At 45.1% G+C, this 18,116-nt stretch overlaps 1 protein-coding gene across 2 annotated transcripts in view; it reads left to right on the top strand.

Moving 5' to 3' along the window:
• LOC106566370 (RIMS-binding protein 2) overlaps positions 1-18,116 on the top strand; it is a 69,706-nt gene that overhangs the window by 38,763 nt on the left and 12,827 nt on the right. Inside the window, exons 2-11 of one of the 2 annotated variants that reach the window (XM_082955392.1) lie at positions 2,301-2,390; positions 6,597-6,717; positions 9,098-9,202; positions 10,409-10,459; positions 12,570-12,774; positions 13,805-13,956; positions 14,243-14,322; positions 14,562-14,671; positions 16,556-17,371; positions 17,532-17,555. In XM_082955392.1, coding sequence (XP_082811518.1) covers positions 9,101-9,202; positions 10,409-10,459; positions 12,570-12,774; positions 13,805-13,956; positions 14,243-14,322; positions 14,562-14,671; positions 16,556-17,371; positions 17,532-17,555 — 1,540 coding nt within the window. In that variant the 5' untranslated portion in view covers positions 2,301-2,390; positions 6,597-6,717; positions 9,098-9,100. The remainder of the gene's footprint in view (positions 1-2,300; positions 2,391-6,596; positions 6,718-9,097; positions 9,203-10,408; positions 10,460-12,569; positions 12,775-13,804; positions 13,957-14,242; positions 14,323-14,561; positions 14,672-16,555; positions 17,372-17,531; positions 17,556-18,116) is intronic. The other variant, XM_082955393.1, reaches the window with a different exon arrangement.

Genomic DNA, 18,116 nt, shown 5'->3' with positions numbered 1-18,116 from the left:
TGAAGATCTTCCTCTGTTTGCAATCCTAATGGTCCCAGCTACAACATGAATGGTTGTTTTGTTAGATAAAATCCTTATATCCCATATTTATATATATTTATATCCCAAAAAGTCAGTTTAGTTGGCGCCATCGATTTCAGTAATCCACTCGTTCAACATGCAGACAAAGGAGTCCAAAAAGCTACCTCTAAACTTCCTCCAAACAAGTCAAACGATGTTTCTATTTAATCCTCAGGTACTCTAAAATGTACATAAACTATAATATTTCAGACGGAAAGTAGTACGTTCAATAGGAAAGCTAAATTAGTTAGCGAGCGCCCTCTCTCTCACTCTATGAAAGACTGATATTGTTCCGGTGCTCTCCTAACCAAAACTCAACATTTTTCAAAAAACAAGCCGGAAACCTTTAATAAAGACTGTTGACATCTAGTGGAAACCATCGGAATTGCAATCTGGGAGACGGAATTACATAACAACAATAGGTTTCCATTATAAGAGCCTGGGACCTAAAAAAAAAAAATTATGTTTGGTTTTTCTTCGGATTTTCACCTGCCATATCAAATCTGTTATAGTCTCAGACATTAGTTTAACAGTTTTAGAAACTTCAAAGTGTTTTCTATCCAATGCTACCACTTATATGCATATCTTGGTTTCTGGTCCTGAGTAACAGGCAGTTTACTTTGGGCACGTCAGTCAGGCAGAAATTCAGGAAACTAGACCCTATCCCAAACAAGATTTATTTTAATGACTCCAACCTAAGTGTATGTAAACTTCCGACTTCAACTGTATATATATTTCTATCACTCTCCCCTCCCTCCCTCTCTTCTCTAGTCTCTCCCCCCTAAATTCTGTCTGTGTGTGACAAACAGTGGTGTTGACACAGAGGCCGTGTTCAGTCCTCAAAGTGGATCTGTCACCTGAAGTGCGCTAACATCAGGATTAGTGTGTGACAAACAGTGGTGTTGACACAGAGGCCGTGTTCAGTCCTCAAAGTGGATCTGTCACCTGAAGTGCGCTAACATCAGGATTAGCTACGTAGGAGAGGTATCTCCACAGCCAGTGTGTGGTACAGTACAGTAGATTACAATGTAGGGAGAGAGGAAGGGATGGGGAGAATGTGTTACACAATCAGATTATAAATGCACCCCTCATACACACCGCTCTAAGCCGGCACCTTAACATCTACAAAAACACTCCGGCGCGCGCACACACACGCTTACGCACTCACAGTGGCAGTCTATTGTTTATTTGATGATAGGGAGCCTGCTGAGGCTTTACCCTCCCCACAAACCCTCCATCCACCCTGGGTCAAGAGCTGGCATCCACCCTCACGGCACTCTCTGTCTCTTCGTCTCTCTCTCACACTCTCAGTCTCTCTCTCTCTCTCTGTCTTCCTCTCTCACTGTCTCTCTCTCCTCTCTCTCGCTGTATCTCTGTTCAGGACTTAAGCCTGTTACATAATTGTATTAAAGCATGAGTCACTTCACACCTCTTTCACTGTGTGAGATTTGGCATTATCCTCCCCAGATCTGGCAGAGGGAAGACCGCCTCTCAACTCCTTTTTGACAAATGGCACCCCATTCCCAATGTAGTGCACTAATTTTGACCAGGGCCATAGAGTCATTTGGGATGCACACATTGAGCAGAGTTGATCATCAACATGAGGTTGACTACTCTATCATATGCTGATTAATCTCCTGGATCATTGGAGAACTCAAGGCGGCACTGTTAATGGTGTTGGCCTCACTAAATAGAGGGTGGCAACGTGCAGCTGTGTATTCTGCCTTCTAGATCAGTGGTTCTCAATCCTGGTCCCGGGGACACATTTTACTTTTTGCCCTAGCTCTACACACCTGATTCAAACCATCAAAGCCTGCTTTTTTGTCAGCGGTGTAGTGCTAGGGCTAAAATAATAATGTGCACCCCCTTGGGTCTCCAGGATTGAGAACCACTGATGTATATAAGGGGGGGGGGGGGTTTGTGTGCTGGTGAACCACTTCGGCCCACACAAGGTACGACAACCTGAGACGAATGTCTCTCTGTTGTATAACTACATATTTGCAGGTGGAGTTACTGTACAACGTGCATTGTAGCTCATTGCAGCCTATTGCTGTCCTGTACACACTATTACAATGCACCAATATCACCATTCAATGAATGTACTGTCACATTGAGACTAATTATCTATTCCCCCCCTCTTTCTGTCTATCTATCTGTCTCTCTCTCTCTTTCTCTCTCTCTGTGTCTCTGTGTCTCTCTCCTGCATCTATTCTGCCCCCATCCTCTCTTTCCCTCCACAGAAGACTCAGCCTTTGGATGCGTTGCAGGAGAAAGATCGCCTGATCCTTGAGTTGTCCAGCAACAACCTGAAGGCATCCAAATATGACCAGGTAGGTAAAAGACCCAGTCTGCATCCCAAATAGCACCCTATTCCCTACACAGTGTACTACTGTGTAGAGAATAGGGTACCATTTGGGACCTAGCCTCAACCTCATCATATAGCTCAGCCCAGTACTGTGCTTATATCACTTGATCAATGGGCAGATATCATATTGGCCTGTCATGGCCCCAGGGGTGTCTCTCACAGAGGAGGCTCTACATTACACTAACTGATGGAATCTGTGATCCATCTCTGATAGATCGATAGCTACTGAAAGCCCCTTGCACAATTTCACTCTGTCTCCATAAGGAGATGATGCTTGTTGTGGTTAAGTGGAATTGTATACATTAGATGAGGAGTGTATTGTGTATCATGGATGCTGGGACATTTGTTAGCTGTAACAGAATGTGCTGGACAGTGATAACAGACAGGCTACCATATGGACGTTGTAGAGTTTTGGAGTTGAAGTGCATTCCCGATGGAGGTGGAGAGGCCATGCTCATAGCACATAGGCCAGTCATAATGTCAATGCCCACACTAAAGGCTTTACTATTCTCTAAACACTGTTATCTGGGAAACAAAACCAACACACCAGAATGGCACAAACATCACAGCATCACTTCCCAGCCTCTGTGTGTAAATCTATCTCTATCTCATCCCTATCCCTATCCAGCAGGCCCCACAGACACAGACGGACGCGCGCACACATAAACACACACACAGACTGGGAGTGTGAGTGAGCGACCGTCTGCAGCAGGGGGGCGGCTACCGCTAATGGTGTCACTTTCCCGGGGCCAGCTTTGACACGTGTCCAGAGAACAGAACAGCTCGGCACTTTGCTCCATCCTAATCCCCTATCCGGCTCCTCACGCATGCCGCCCGCATGCCATGGCCAACAGAAAGGAGCCATCTGTCAGCCTTTGAAATGAAAGAGGGGAGGGGGGGGGCAGAGTAGTGCGGTGCCCAGGTACCTGAGCCTGGGTTTGACGCTACTACCTGAGAGGACATGGTTAGCGTTAGCATCAGAGGCAGTGATCAAAGGAAGAGTTAGCGTAGCGCCGGGCTCTAGCCGAGGTGCTTGCCTCTCACTTTCTGGGTGTGAATGAGATTGTGGAGACTCAGTAAATAACATGGGAGAGAGAAAGGCGCCTCTGTCTACCCCTCGCATCAGAGGGACGATTTCTCAAAGCAGATGACGTAAGATCGATGGGAGATGCGAGCAGAGCGGCCTTCCAATATCAGAGGCGGGGGGGGGGGGGGGCATATAGACAAGAGGAGAGGGGGGAGTGAATGAGTGCTGAGAGGAATGTGCCAGGGCTGTCTGGTTGATGGGAGGGAAGGCGAGGGACTCGTTGCTGTGGGTGATTTAAGCCAATCAGTCTGGTGTTTGTCGTTATCATTTTCTCTTCATGGTCGATCCCCTCATGATCCCCAGATGAACAGTAACTGACCCCTGTGTAGAGAAAGGATTTTATCACATCTAGGTGCAGTTGTCAGAATACTGGAATTATGTGGAGATATATAATAGATTAAATTTCATATCAGAACAGAGGATCTTGTCACAATCTTTACCCACAACCCAAAATTATCATGGATTATTTCAGTTGAGGGTATGGCTGAAATAATTTGTTTCAGCAAACAAGTACAACATTGTGAATAACTGGTGCGGTACGATTTCATGGGGTCCACAAGTTACCTTGAACGAGCTGATCTAATTATATTAATTAATTAGAGACTTAAGCGGTTGGAAGGTGAACCTTCGCCCCAGTCTGAGTTCCTGAGCACTCTGGAGCAAGTTTTCATCAAAGATCTCTCTGTACTTTGCTCCGTTCATCTTTGCCTCTCCTAGTCCCTGCCGCTAAAAAACATCCCCACAGCATGATTCTGCCACCACCATGCTTTTGCCATGTTTCCTCCAGACGTGACTATTGGCATTCAGGCCAAACAGTTCAATCTTGCTTTCATCAGACAAGACAATCTTGTTTCTCATGGTCTGAGAGTCTTTAGGCAAACTCCAAGCGGGCTGTCATTTGCCTTTTACTAAGGATTGGCTTCTGTCTGGCCACTCTACCATAAATGCCTGATTGGTGGAGAGCTGCAGAGATGGTTGTCCTTCTGGAAGGTTCTCCCATCTCCACAGAGGAACTCTAGAGCTCTATCAGAATGACTATCAGGTTATTGGTCACCTCCCTGACCAAGGCCCTTCTCCCTCAATTGCTGAGTTTGGCTTGGTGGCCAGCTCTAGGAAGAGTCTTGGTGGTTCCCAACTTCTTCCATTTTTTTTAACTAGGCAAGTCAGTTAAGAACAAATTCTTATTTTCAATGAAGGCCTAGGAACAGTGGGTTAACTGTCTTGTTCAGGGGCAGAACGACAAATGTTTACCTTGTCAGCTCTGGGATTTGATCTTGCAACCTTTCAGTTACAAGTCCAACGCTCTAACCACTAGGCTACCTGCCGCCCCAAGCATTAAGAAATTAAGAATGATGGAGGCCACTGTGGCCAATTCTGCTGAAATGTTTTGGTACCCTTCCCCAGATCTGTGCCTCGACCTTATACAGACAGGTGTGTGCCTTTCCAAATAATGTCCAATCAATTGAATTTACCACAAGTGGACTCCAATTAAGTTGTAGAAACATCTCAAGGATGAACAATGGAAACAGAATGCATCTGAGCTCAATTTCAAGTCTCATAGCAAAGGGTCTGAATACCTACTATGTAAGTAAGATATTTCTGTTTTTTATTTTTAATACATTTGCAAACATTTCTAAAAACATGTTTTATCTTTGTCATTATGGGGTATTGTGTGTAGATTGCTGAGGAGTTTCTTTTATTCAATCAATTTGTAATGTAACAAGATGTGGAAAAAGTCAAGGGGTCTGAATACTTTCTGAAGGCAATGTAAATTAAAAAGGACAGGTAAATTGATGGAAGAACAAAATTATATTTTTTCTCTTCTCACTCACTCCATATATACTTCATGGCCAAAAGTATGTGGACACCTGCTAGTCGAACATCTCATTCCAACATCATGGTCATTAATATGTAGTTGGTCACACGTTTGCTGCTATAACAGTCTCCACTCTTCTGGGAAGGCATTCCACTAGATGGAACATTGCTGCGGGGCTTGATTCCATTCAGCCACAAGAGCATTAGTGAGGTCAGGCACTGATGTTGGGCGATTAGGCCTGGTTCGCAGTCCGTGTTACACTTCATCCCAAAGGTGTTCAATGGGGTTGAGGTCAGGGCTCTGTGCAAGCCTGTCAAGTTCTTCCACATCGATCTCGACAAACCATTTCTGTATGGACCTCGCATTGTGCACAGGGGCATTGTCGTGCTGAAACAGGAAAGGAACTTGACTGGCCTGCACAGAGCCCTCAAGAGCCACAAAGTTGGAAGCACAGAATCATCTAAATCAAATTTTATTTGTCACAAACACATGGTTAGCAGATGTTAATGCGAGTGTAGCAAAATGTTTGTTCTTCTAGTTCCGAAAGTACAGCAATATCTAACATGTTAATGACATTTAGCATGTTATTGTATGCTGTAGTGTTGATATTTCCCTTCACTGGATCTAAGAAGCCTTTACCACGAACCATGAAAAACAGCTCCAGACCATTATTTCTCCTCCACCAAACTTTACAGTTGGCACTAAGCATTAGGGCTGGTAGCGTTATCCTGGCATCCGCCAAACCCAGATATGTCCGTCGGACTGCCAACTGGTGAAGTGTGATTCATCACTCCAAAGAACGCGTTTCCACTGCTCCAGAGTCCTATGGCAACGAGATTTACACCCCTCCAGCCGACTCTTGGCATTGCACATGGTGATCTTGGGCTTGTGTGCGGCTGCGTGGCCATGCAAACCCATTTCATGAAGCTCTCGACGAACAGTTCCTGTGCTGACGTTGCTTCCAGAAGCAGTTTGGAACTCGGTAGTGAGTGTTTTTACGAGCCGTTGTTGCTCCTAGACATTTCAGCATCACAAACTCAAACTTCTATGACAGTGCCAAGTTGATAGTCACTGAGCGCTTCAGTACGGGCCATTCTACTGCCAATGTTTTCCTATGGAGATTTCATGGCTGTGTGCTCAATTTTAAATAGCTGAATCCACTAATTTGATGGGGTGTCCACATACTTTTGGCCTTGTAGTGTATATTTCTTCACCCTGACTCACTCTTCCCCTAACTTGATTTCTGTCTTTATTTTATTTTTCTCTAGGTAAGGTCAGACTATGAGCAGCTCAGACACACCTACAGTGCTGTGAGTTAGGAGAGAGACAGCCCAACAGGAGAGGAAACGGCTCCAAGGCAAACTGGAGAACCTCGAGCAGGTCCTCAAGGTGAGAATTCATCCGTCCGTCCATCCATCCATCAGTCCTAGCTCTCCTACATTCACTGCTACTGTTTTTTCAACTCAACAGTAAGCTCTGTCAGCCAATCATGAGATATGGATTAAACTTCAGAGACAGGGTTCTATAAGACCTTTGCAATCTGATTGGGTTAGGTTAAGGTAAGGCTAGATCACTAGATCAATATTTTCTGAAAACCCGATTGGACAATTGCATATATCTACAAAGTCTATCCTATGAGTTATAGAATACATCTTACTTCCCAATAAAAGTGTGTGAGTTTTGTCATTTGTTTTACAGGAAACGCTTTTTCATTAGACTCTTGTATGCCAATAGCAATCAGCAGCAGTCTCATAGCAGTGTGAAATATGCTCTCATTACAAATCACTGCTTCCCTCCATTCAATATTGATTGTCTGTTTGTAAGGAGTGGCTATATTTGAGAGAGAAATGTACCCATCTGAGGAAATTGACTCCTGCTCCTAAAAAATAAAAGAAGTGCATGTTACTTTCTCATTGCCTATTGATTTGTACGGATGTGGAGATTGCATGTTGGAGAATATTATGGAGAGAGATGAGGATGGAGAAAGCAGAGAAAGACTGAAAAGGGAGAAGGAAAAAAATATAAGTGAGAGATTTCCTGAAGTGGAGCACTCTCCTTCGTTTCCAGTGTGCTCAATTTTTCAGGGATAATAGTTGGTACTTTTTCACCATTGCATAACCATGTTACCAAGATTGTGCTATACCTCAGCAATTTCAGAGAGAGATATTCACTGACATAATATTGCCATAAAGTTGGCTAATCTGAATAAGTGGAGTCTCAAACTGAGAAGTTGCATCTTTGTTGCTGTGGATGAGGATGATGATGATGACGATAACGATACCGATGACGACGATTATAAGAATCAGTTAGCTGTAGGCTAGCGTCTGATCACTGTGTATGAGAGCCAGAGGTCTATCGGGCCAGTCCATTTTGGAGCTTTGAATGACCACAACCACATCTGACAGAGTGAGCCAAGTGACAGTCCCTCAGTCACTGGAGTCTCCTGCGTCTCCAGTAGAGCTTAAGACTCCTTTGTGATTATGCAAAGCAGTGCCAGCTCAGGACACCTCTGAGCATCTCTGGAGCTTTCCTTCTCCCAGAGAGAAAAAGATGAATGTCAAGAGTTTATAAGCTGCTTTATGTTTTTAAGCTCCAAGAAACATCTTATGTCCCTAACTCCAAGTCCTACCGGTGGCAGCTGCTCTTAACTCTGGAGATACAGTCATAATAACTCATTTGGGAGTGGGTGACTATACACTGAGTGTACAAAACGTTAGGAACATTTTCCTAATATTGAGTTGCACCACCTTTTGCCCTCAGAATATGCTCAATTCATCTGGGCATGGACTCTACAAGTTGTCGAAAGTATTCCACAGGGATGCTGGCCCATGTGGACTCCAATGCTTCCCACAGTTGTTTCAAGTTGGCTGGATGTCTTTTGGGTGGTGGTGGAGCATTCTTGATACACACAGGAATCTGTTGAGCGTGAAAAACCCAGCAGCGTTGCAGTTCTTGACAAACTCAAACTGATGCGCCTGATGCAGGTGTTCCTAATATTTTGTACACTAAGTGTATGTGATTGATCATAAGAATCAGTGAGTCGGACTAGATATGGCGTCAACAGAGGTAGACAAACTTCATACCATTTGAATGGAAAATGACAGCATTCTTGTTTCTTTTGCCTTTGACTTTTTATGTATTAATCTGGTATTATGGGTGCTGTAAAAGTGTTTGGACTGTGTTGTAACCATTCAAGGCATAGTTACCACACTATGACCATGTATTGACCATGTTGTGACCTGGTCTCCCCAGCATATGAACATGTGTTGACTGCGTTGTTTGTGACCTGGTCTCCCCAGCATATGAACATGTGTTGACTGCGTTGTTTGTGACCTGGTCTCCCCAGCATATGAACATGTGTTGACTGCGTTGTTTGTGACCTGGTCTCCCCAGCATATGAACATGTATTGACTGCGTTGTTTGTGACCTGGTCTCCCCAGCATATGAACATGTATTGACTGCGTTGTTTGTGACCTGGTCTCCCCAGCATATGAACATGTATTGACTGCGTTGTTTGTGACCTGGTCTCCCCAGCATATGAACATGTATTGACTGCGTTGTTTGTGACCTGGTCTCCCCAGCATATGAACATGTATTGACTGCGTTGTTTGTGACCTGGTCTCCCCAGCATATGAACATGTATTGACTGCGTTGTTTGTGACCTGGTCTCCGCAGCATATGAACATGTATTGACTGCGTTGTTTGTGACCTGGTCTCCGCAGCATATGAACATGTATTGACTGCGTTGTTTGTGACCTGGTCTCCCCAGCATATGCGAGAGGCTGCTGAGAGGAGGCAGCAGTTGGATGAAGAGCATGAGCAGGCCCTGGCTGCCCTCACCACCAAGCAGCAGAAGATCCACCTTCTGCATAAGGTAAGCCCATAACACCCCACCTCGCCTCCGCCCTAGACTCCAACCATCACCACAGTGGTCACTAAAGACAATGCATCATGATAACAGTGGTCAAGTATGTGTGCATTGATTAGAGAGACTGGTATTGTGCAACTATTATGCAATGTTCCCCCAAACACTGTAACTCATGACTCATGAAAAACAACAACATTCTACCATAGTGAGGGTTCTGCGTGTGTCTGCTCTAGCACTAACAGTTCCTCTTGAGTTGTTGTTCAACTCAGACTGTGGATATGAAATATGATGGGAATGTAAAAGGGGCCATATAATCAGTAGTCTCCTGTGATTGTGTGTCTGTCTGCATTGGCAGCAGTCATCTGAGCTCCTAGAGAGCTGTGTGAATCCCTGTGTGTTCTGTTTAGAGAGGAGCCATGACAGACACATAGCAATTAGAGCAGACCACAAGCACAGCACAGATCAGACTCCCCAGAGACACTGCCTAAAGTTAACCAAGCACGTCACTTTAGGGAGACGGGAATGAGTGTGTGATTGTGTGTGTGTGTGTGTTATTGAGAGTTGAATGAGGATGTTTGCTTTTGAGTATTGGTGTGTGTTTGTCAGTGTGCACGCCTATCTGCGTTTCAATCGGTGTGCTTGTATGCATCTGCCTCAGCGTGCTCCTTTGAGGCCTCGTCCTTTGTCTGTTTTGTCCTTTACCTAATTTATTGCGCTGCGATTCCATTTAATTAGCAATCGCACAGATTATATATCACTGGAGTAGAACAGCATTTCGTCCTTCAGATATCAAAGCCAATCTAGATGAAACAGCTTGATATTATGAGGCTTTTCTGATGCACCTTAGTTGCAGGTTTTTAAATTGGAAGTCATAGCACCCATTCCGTTTCGCCTAGTCTCCCCTGTCCTCAGATACCCCACAGCTGTGAGGCATTCATTGCCTTTGTACTGTAGTCCGTAAACTTGTCTCTTTAAGACTATTTCTCCTGCTCATGCTGTGCAGAGCTGACACCACTGAGGGTTCTGCATGTGTCTGCTCTTGCACTGACAGTTCCTCTTGAGTTGTTGTTCAGCTCAGACTGTCTCTTCTATGTGTGCAGTGTACCAAGAGCTGTGCCAAGTGTATGCTTGATGTATTACTGACAGAGAGAGAATGTGCAGTGCTCACTGTGTCACCTGCAGGTCCTATATAACTGTGTTTGTGTTCTCCAGGCTCAGGTTGAAGCTGAGAGAGAGCATGAGGGAGCGGTCCACCTGTTAGAGGTAAGTGGACATGGAGGTCCGGTGGGCAATGTGAGGATGGCTTCCGTGGCTGTTTTCAAAATGTTTGTGTATGCAAGACACATTGATGCATAAGAAAAATACCTTGTTTTAAATCCACCAAATCTGTATTGCCTTTCATTAAGAGCTAGAGTTTTGAGGTAAACCTGGTTAATCCCAGGTGATACTCTATACTGTATTTGTATTGCTTTTGGAGGCTTTTGTTGAGTGGGGAGCTGAGCACTGATGAGCCTGGAATACCCAGAGAGTTGGGTCCGCAAAACCTCAACCTGCCCATAACTCTCTCTTTTACGACTCAGTTAGACCGCTGAACTCTGCCGTTGCTCAGGCTAAGTTCAGAAGCTCTTATCCCAGCCACTGCACTAATGGCTCTCGAGAAACCTCTTTTACAGAAAAATCAACAGGAGTTCAGGGGGAAACCATCCAGATGATGAAATATCTACAGTGCAGAGGAGCTGCATTAGGACTGGCACTGTGCACAGAGAACTCCAACAGCATGTTCAGTTAACCCAGAGATGAGATGGCTCTAAGATGAACTAGGCATAATGTTCATTTCCCTCATTTCTGGTTTTCAGCACTGTCGTGGTTATGATTTGGGGTGTTTTCTTTTGGAATATTAATTGTACATGATATTCCCCATAGGGGACTCGTCGTACCTACTTGTTTTGTAATGGTTCTCTTTTCTAATTTATTGACATGATTTTGCACGGATTACTGTATTACATATACATTGATTGCATACGGTGTAACAGTTTGATTTGGGTGTTTGTTTTCTTTCATCTTTATTCAATGTCATTGTGTGTTTCTATATGTTTCTTCTGTGTCTGAACAGAACCATTTGGACAGAATGCAGATAATTATGTTTCTCACCCTGAAACATCTAGTTACCCAGTGTTCATCATCTCCATGGTCACTTCCTTCCTATAGCCTTTAAAAAGTCTCAGTGAATCACTTGGGCTCTAATTCACATCAGTGCATATGTTATGGTAATTAGGCAATCATACATATGCTAATATTGAACTAGATTGAATTATATCAGTTGAACAGAGCCTGTGTTGGTACTGGATCACACTATAGATCCTCTTCTGCCTCTGTACTGTAGTCCAAAATTGTGTCCCAAATGGCACCCTATTCCCTATATAGTGCACTACTTATGACCAGGACCTTTAGGGCTCTGGTCAATGGTAGTGCACTGTATGGTAGTAGTGCACTATATAGGGAATAGGGTGCCATTTGGTACACCTCCCAGATGTTCTGTAACATCAAAATACACTTGATTTCCTTGTTTCCATTTGAAAACGATGGCTGTTCATTCATCCTCAGTTATTGTATCTCAGCCCATCTTGCAGCCCAGTGTTCTGACTCTGAAACATCTAGTTTTATTGCTGGGTAAAACCAACTTTCCCCTTGGCTAGGACCCTGGCTTGTCTTATCTCTTACCCAGCAAGCCATGGGGTTTGAGCCTTCTAGCTTTCAGAGAAAACCCAACGGTTGTTAACTCAAGGCTCTAATTATCGTCTCGGAGCTGCTTAGATAATGTCTTTAATGTAAATACTTTTATAAGCCTCTTAACTCTTCACAGTCCTTGGCTTTGGTTATCAAAGTGTATCAGCGTTGCACAGCCTCTTCTTCCATATACTGTACATTGATTACTTGGCAGGCAGTGTTTTTGATATGAAATGGCTCTTTTGGGATCCCGTGCCGTAATTGGTTTGGCTTGATATCTGCAGCACCAGAAAAGGATTTAAGCCATTGATAAGTTGAACTCATAGTCATGTAGAGGTATTACGTACATGTTATTAACATAAAACATGCATTGCTTTGTAATAGATCCCTTGTGGCTCAGTTGGTAGAGCATGGCGCTTGCAACGCCAGGGTTGTGGGTTTGATTCCTACGGGGGACCAGTATGAAAATGTATGTAAGTTGCTCTGGATAAGAGCGTCTGATAAATGACTAAAATATGAATGTAATACAGTGTATCCCCTTCTAAAGATTTGCTACATAAGAACACAGAAACCTTCCTTCCATTGATTGATTCTGTCTCTCTCTCTCTCTCTCCTCCCCTCTATGTCAAATCCTTGTCCATGGAAGGCCAAGGTTCGCGACCTGGAGCAGAAATGCAGGTCACAGACTAAACAGTTTGGCCAGTTGTCCAAGAGCCTGGAAGATTTCAGTCTGGAGGCAGATACTGTGGACATCTTCAGCACTGAGCCTTTCTCCAAACAAAAAATTCCCCTTTCCCTGGAAAATAAACTCTCCCAAATCCTCAACGGACTGGCAGTGCAGGCAGGGAAAGGTGAGAGCTCCCAACCCTGCCCTCTGTAAGAGCATTGTGCAGTCAGAAGACATACATATGAAGCAGAAAAGAGCCTAGCCTTAGAGAGTCATAGTACATGCATCATATCTGGCATTTGTTTCAAACTGTGTATCTCATCCATCAAAACCAGTGGACGGTTCTGAAAGTCTATGTATACAATCTTGTTTGTGCTCCAGATGAGGCTCTGTCAGTCATTATGCGTGGGTAATTAATTTATTCAAAATGGAACAAGACAGTAATTTAATCTAGTTATCACAACAGTGACCTTTACTAGAAGCCGGCTGGAGTGAGGTTGGGAGAGTGGCAGATAGAGAAGGTAAATTGGCAGCTAAACTGTCTGGTGTGAGTCAGAGTAAGGTCCTGCTTCTCTCTTCAGCCCATCTCAACGGTAGGCTACAAGGAAGATTTGGACCACTGTGGAAATGGGCGAAATGCTGCTATATTCATGATCAATAACACAGCTCATTGATCAGAGGGTTGATATATGACATCTGCTAATGAGAGCCAACACATTAGTATTCTAACCCCACATACTGTAACCTGCCAGCTAATACATACAGCAGAATCAGCAATGCAGATACCATAGATTAGAAGGCTCTGAGATATTGCTCTAGATATCCTCTACTGTCACTTTACTGCAGTGAAAATGCTACTGTATGGTTGTAACTGGTGGTGTGATGAAACAAATCCAACCACCAATCATTTTAATTCCATCTTTTTGTTTAAAATGTGAAATTACCTAGGTTTGGTGTTGTGTAGGGGTGTGTTGACGAGAACTCTGTGATGGCTGTGTCCTGGTCCCTGTCATCTGTGTCTTTCAAGAGTGTTAAGCATCAGGGAAATGCATTGCAGATGCATCAGGCAGAAAGAGCACAGCCAGGTCCTGGCCATATACTGTAGAGTGTTTGCTGTGTACTCCCCTGAACAGGAAATCAATAGCTGTACCATGAATGAAAGCAGAAGGAATGACAGATGCTCTTTACTTGGTGTGGAAATCAATGTTTCCCAGGCAATGAGAGCTCGGCAAACACTCCACTGATATCGAAGTTCCTCCGCTCACTGCAGATCGGAGACAGAGACAGGCCAGAGCTGCTATCTGTCAATCCCACCACCGTGACAACGAGCTGCCCCAGCAGCCCACAACGGGCGACCCTCTCAGAGGTGGGTACCGCCCCTCTTCTCTTCCCATTCAGAGACAGTCTCAAGGCAAAAGCATGAGGGTGCTTTATCTCTGCTCTTACCAAGAGATGGGCTATTCTTGGAACAGCTGTATAATAGCACATGACAGCAGTCAACTGAGCTATAGCTGTATAACCTATGGGTTTAACACCGGACAGAAACATGACTCTCCAGTGACAACTGTCAGAGAAGTAGAACTAGAGAGTATAAGGGTGGAAGTATTTAGATGCAACTCTATGATTGCTCCTCTGCCCCTGTGTTCCTGCAGATGGAGGATGAGGTCAGCCCTGCGCCCCGGTCCAAGCCTCGCTACACTGGCACGGTCCGTCTCTGCACCGCCCGCTACAGGTGGGACTGTTCAGTTTGTCACACAACACCTGGGACAGCTGGATCAGATAGGACTCTGGTCCAGGGCGTTATGTCAGTGTGAGCAAGCCGCATGTTACACCCTGGACCAGAGTTAGATTAACAAGTACATCAACCTGCAGATCGGAAGCACTCTTTTCACCATAAAAATCTTGCAGTATATCTTGTGGTCAGGAGCACATCAATATGTTGAACTCCCCCTCCTCTCTCTTGTTGTGTAGTTACAACCCTTACGATGGGCCAAACGAGCACCCAGAGGCAGAGCTCCCCCTGGTGGCTGGGAAGTACCTATACGTGTACGGCACCATGGACGACGACGGTTTCTACCAAGGTGAGAGTGAATCCAGGGCTACTACTTTGACTTTGCTGCTAACTTCTTTATTGAGGAAAAATGTACTTACTCCAACTGTGATATATGTTTGTCTCACCTAGCTATCTTAAGATGAATGCACTGACTAAGTCGCTCTGGATAAGAGCATCTGCTAAATGGCTAAAATGTAAATGTACTACTACACACATTCCACACACACACTTCACCATTGGCATCAGTATCAACAGGGCCCGCGTCACATCTAATCTCATAAGACTTATGAAGGCTTTTTCATCCATGGCTACGCTAATCCTCCTAGCATCCCTGGCCCAGACTTCAGCCTGCATCAGCAGCTCTGGTGAGTCATCACTTGCAGCCATGGGCGGTGGTGTTGGTGGTGGTGGGTGATAATGCCTAGATTTAGCCTAGCTACTGCCTGCCTGGCTGGCTGCATGGAGGAGGAAGTGGTTTGTATTTACCACAGGGATACTGGTGCTCAGAACAAGCTGTTGTCAAGATGCAGCCTGAGCCATGTAGCTCGACGGCTAATCCAGCAAGGCTCTGATTAATCACAGACATATCCCTCTGCAGAAGGAGAGCTAGGGCCTCCCAGCCTCACTACTGTACTGACTGGAATGATGAGATAGAGAGGGAGAGGACAGTCAGGATCTCTGTCACGTCCTGACCAGTAAAAGGGGTTGTTTGTTATTGTAGTTTGGTCAGGGCATGGCAGGGGGTGTTTGTTTAGTGTGTTTCGGGGTTTTTGGGCAATGTTCTATGTTAGTATATTTCTATGGCTGTGTCTATTTAGTCTATTTCTATGTTCAGAGTTTTGGTTTGGCCTTCAATTAGAAGCAACTGTTCTTCGTTGCTTCTAATTGGAGGTCATATTTAAGTAGGGGTTTTTGTCACTGTGTTTGTGGGTAGTTGTTTCCTGTTCCGTGTATAGCGTTTAGCCTTACAGGACTGTCGTCGTCGTCGTCGTCGTCGTCGTCGTCGTCGTCGTCGTCGTTGTTTATTTTGTATAAGTATTTTGTTTGTGTTTTTTCCTTCTAATAAAGAAGATGAGTATACACGTTCCCGCTGCGTTTTGGTCCACTCAATAAGATGAACGTTACAATCTCTTTGAAAAGCAAGTACAGTACTGATGAGAGAAAGAGGTTGGTGGTCACTAAGTCACTATAGTGAATTGGGTGCCATTTCAGACACACCCTTAGTTCCATCCACTGTGCAGGAATAGGTTTTTAACCCACCGTACATCTTGGAGAAAGTGATGATGGCATCATAGCCCTATCCTTCCTTCTCTGTCAGATCCGAGAGAACAGTCCCTACCTTGAGGATGAGCACCACAGGGTCATGTTGTCCTGGGAAAATAGTGCTCAAAACACGAGAGTCACAAGGGCTCTCGTTATTATTTTCCTTTCTCTTTTTACACTGATGAGATGGTCTATTTTTTAGCTGATGTTAACATTTGCAGCAGGCATCATTAAAGGCTTGAGCATGCCATAGATTCCCCCTGAGACGGCCGTGTGTGAATGGTATCTATCATCAGGCTACTGTGTGTCAGAACAGAACAGGGTTCCTGGAAGGTGTTACTGTGTCTGACTGAATAATCGCTCGAATTAAATCTTCACAGCCAAAAAATCCTGGGTGATACTACATGTTACTCCCAACAGAAATATCCATATTCTGCTCAACTCTTTTGATCCATTCTTTACATACCAGATTTCCATATAAATATTAATTCCTTTATACATTCTAAAGGTCCTTTTTCATGGAATTGTTTGGAATAACGTGTTTGGGGACAAGATTTGTAGAGGAATTTGCAGAAGAGAGATGGTTGTGGGTTTATATTTTGTTGATAATAAGCATCTCTCTCTCTCTGTCTGTCTCTGTGTGCTCCAGGTGAGCTGCTGGACGGCCAGCGAGGGCTGGTCCCGTCCAACTTTGTGGAGTTTGTCCAAGACAAGGAGAAACCATCCATCCAACTAGGGGACGGAGAGGAGGACCTGGGCTCTCTGGACCATATCACCCTTGGCCTGATGGGGGTGGATGGAGGGGCCCCTCAGGATGGGCTACTGGGTTCCAGCAACCCCCTGGGCCCCTGCAGCAACGGCACAGGGCCCCTGGACCCTGAGGATCTGGTCGATGACATTGTGCCTTACCCCCGGAGGATCACCCTGATCAAGCAGTTGGCCCGTAGCGTCATTGTGGCCTGGGAGCCCCCCATGGTGCCCCTGGGATGGGGAAAAATCAGCTGCTACAACGTGCTGGTGGATGGCGAGGTGCGTGCCAGCATACCCTACGGCGACAGGACCAAGTCGTTGTTGGAGAAGCTGGATCTGGACACGTATACGCACCGCGTGTCCGTGCAGAGTGTGACAGACAGGGGCCTGTCGGATGCGCTGCGCTGCACCCTGATGGTGGGAGCCAACGTGGTGGTGGCGCCGTATGGACTGCGTGTGGACGACATCCTGCGCGACTCAGCCGAGCTCTCATGGTTGCCCAGCAACAGTAACTATGGGCACACAGTGTTCCTGGACGGGGCGGAGCATGCAGTGGTGAAGCCGGGGAGGTACAGGCTGCGCTTTGTTAACCTCAAGGCCATGACGGTATACAAGGTGAGGGTGGTGGCCCGGCCACACCAGGTGCCATGGCAACTGCTCATGGAACAGAGGGAGAAGAAGGAGGCTGCTGTGGAGTTCTGTACACAAGCTGCTGGTGAGGCCGGTTTGATCTTTTCTTAAGTCTAAGTGTTTTATGTACATATATTTGTTCATATGTCATCTATGTTTTCTAGAAAGTTTGGATAAACGTCCATAGATATATAGATGACTCACGTCCTTACGTGTGCTATGTATGTCTGTTATGTTTTGTCCAGGTCCAGGACCATATTCCAGATCAGGTCAGAATGAAGACCAGTTGGGTTATGGTGGTTATGGGAAAAGTAGGAAGTAGCTTTTGATTGGCATGTGCAACTGACACATCGAATGGAAACAAGCTAACAGCACTTAAAAACCTAGGAAACAACTATGAGTAACTTCCTCAGCTTTTCCCTCCCTTTGGCTCAATGCTAATATACCTCATAGATTAAAGTTATGTCCCAAATGGCACCATATTCCTTATATAGCGCACTATGTGGGATGCAACCTAAATCTGCTTAAGTAACTCTCTCCCACTCTATACTTCACTGAAATGACCACATCAGGATCTGTTTGCATTTCCCTCTGCCTGAGCTGTGACATCACTGTGATGTCCTGCATGGTGTACCTAGTGAACCAGGAAAGAACAGGCTGTACTCATTCAACCCACACTGACGCCTTTCACACACAAGAGACACACAGACACACGGACACACAGACAGACAAACATAGACAGACTATACGGACACACACACACACACACACACACACACACACACACACACACACACACACACACACACACACACACACACACACACACA

Source organism: Salmo salar, chromosome 01, assembly GCF_965601325.2.
Source record: "Salmo salar chromosome 01, fSalSal1, whole genome shotgun sequence".
In the NCBI taxonomy this organism is placed as follows: domain Eukaryota; kingdom Metazoa; phylum Chordata; class Actinopteri; order Salmoniformes; family Salmonidae; genus Salmo; species Salmo salar.
This window is presented reverse-complemented; position numbering and strand designations above follow the sequence as displayed.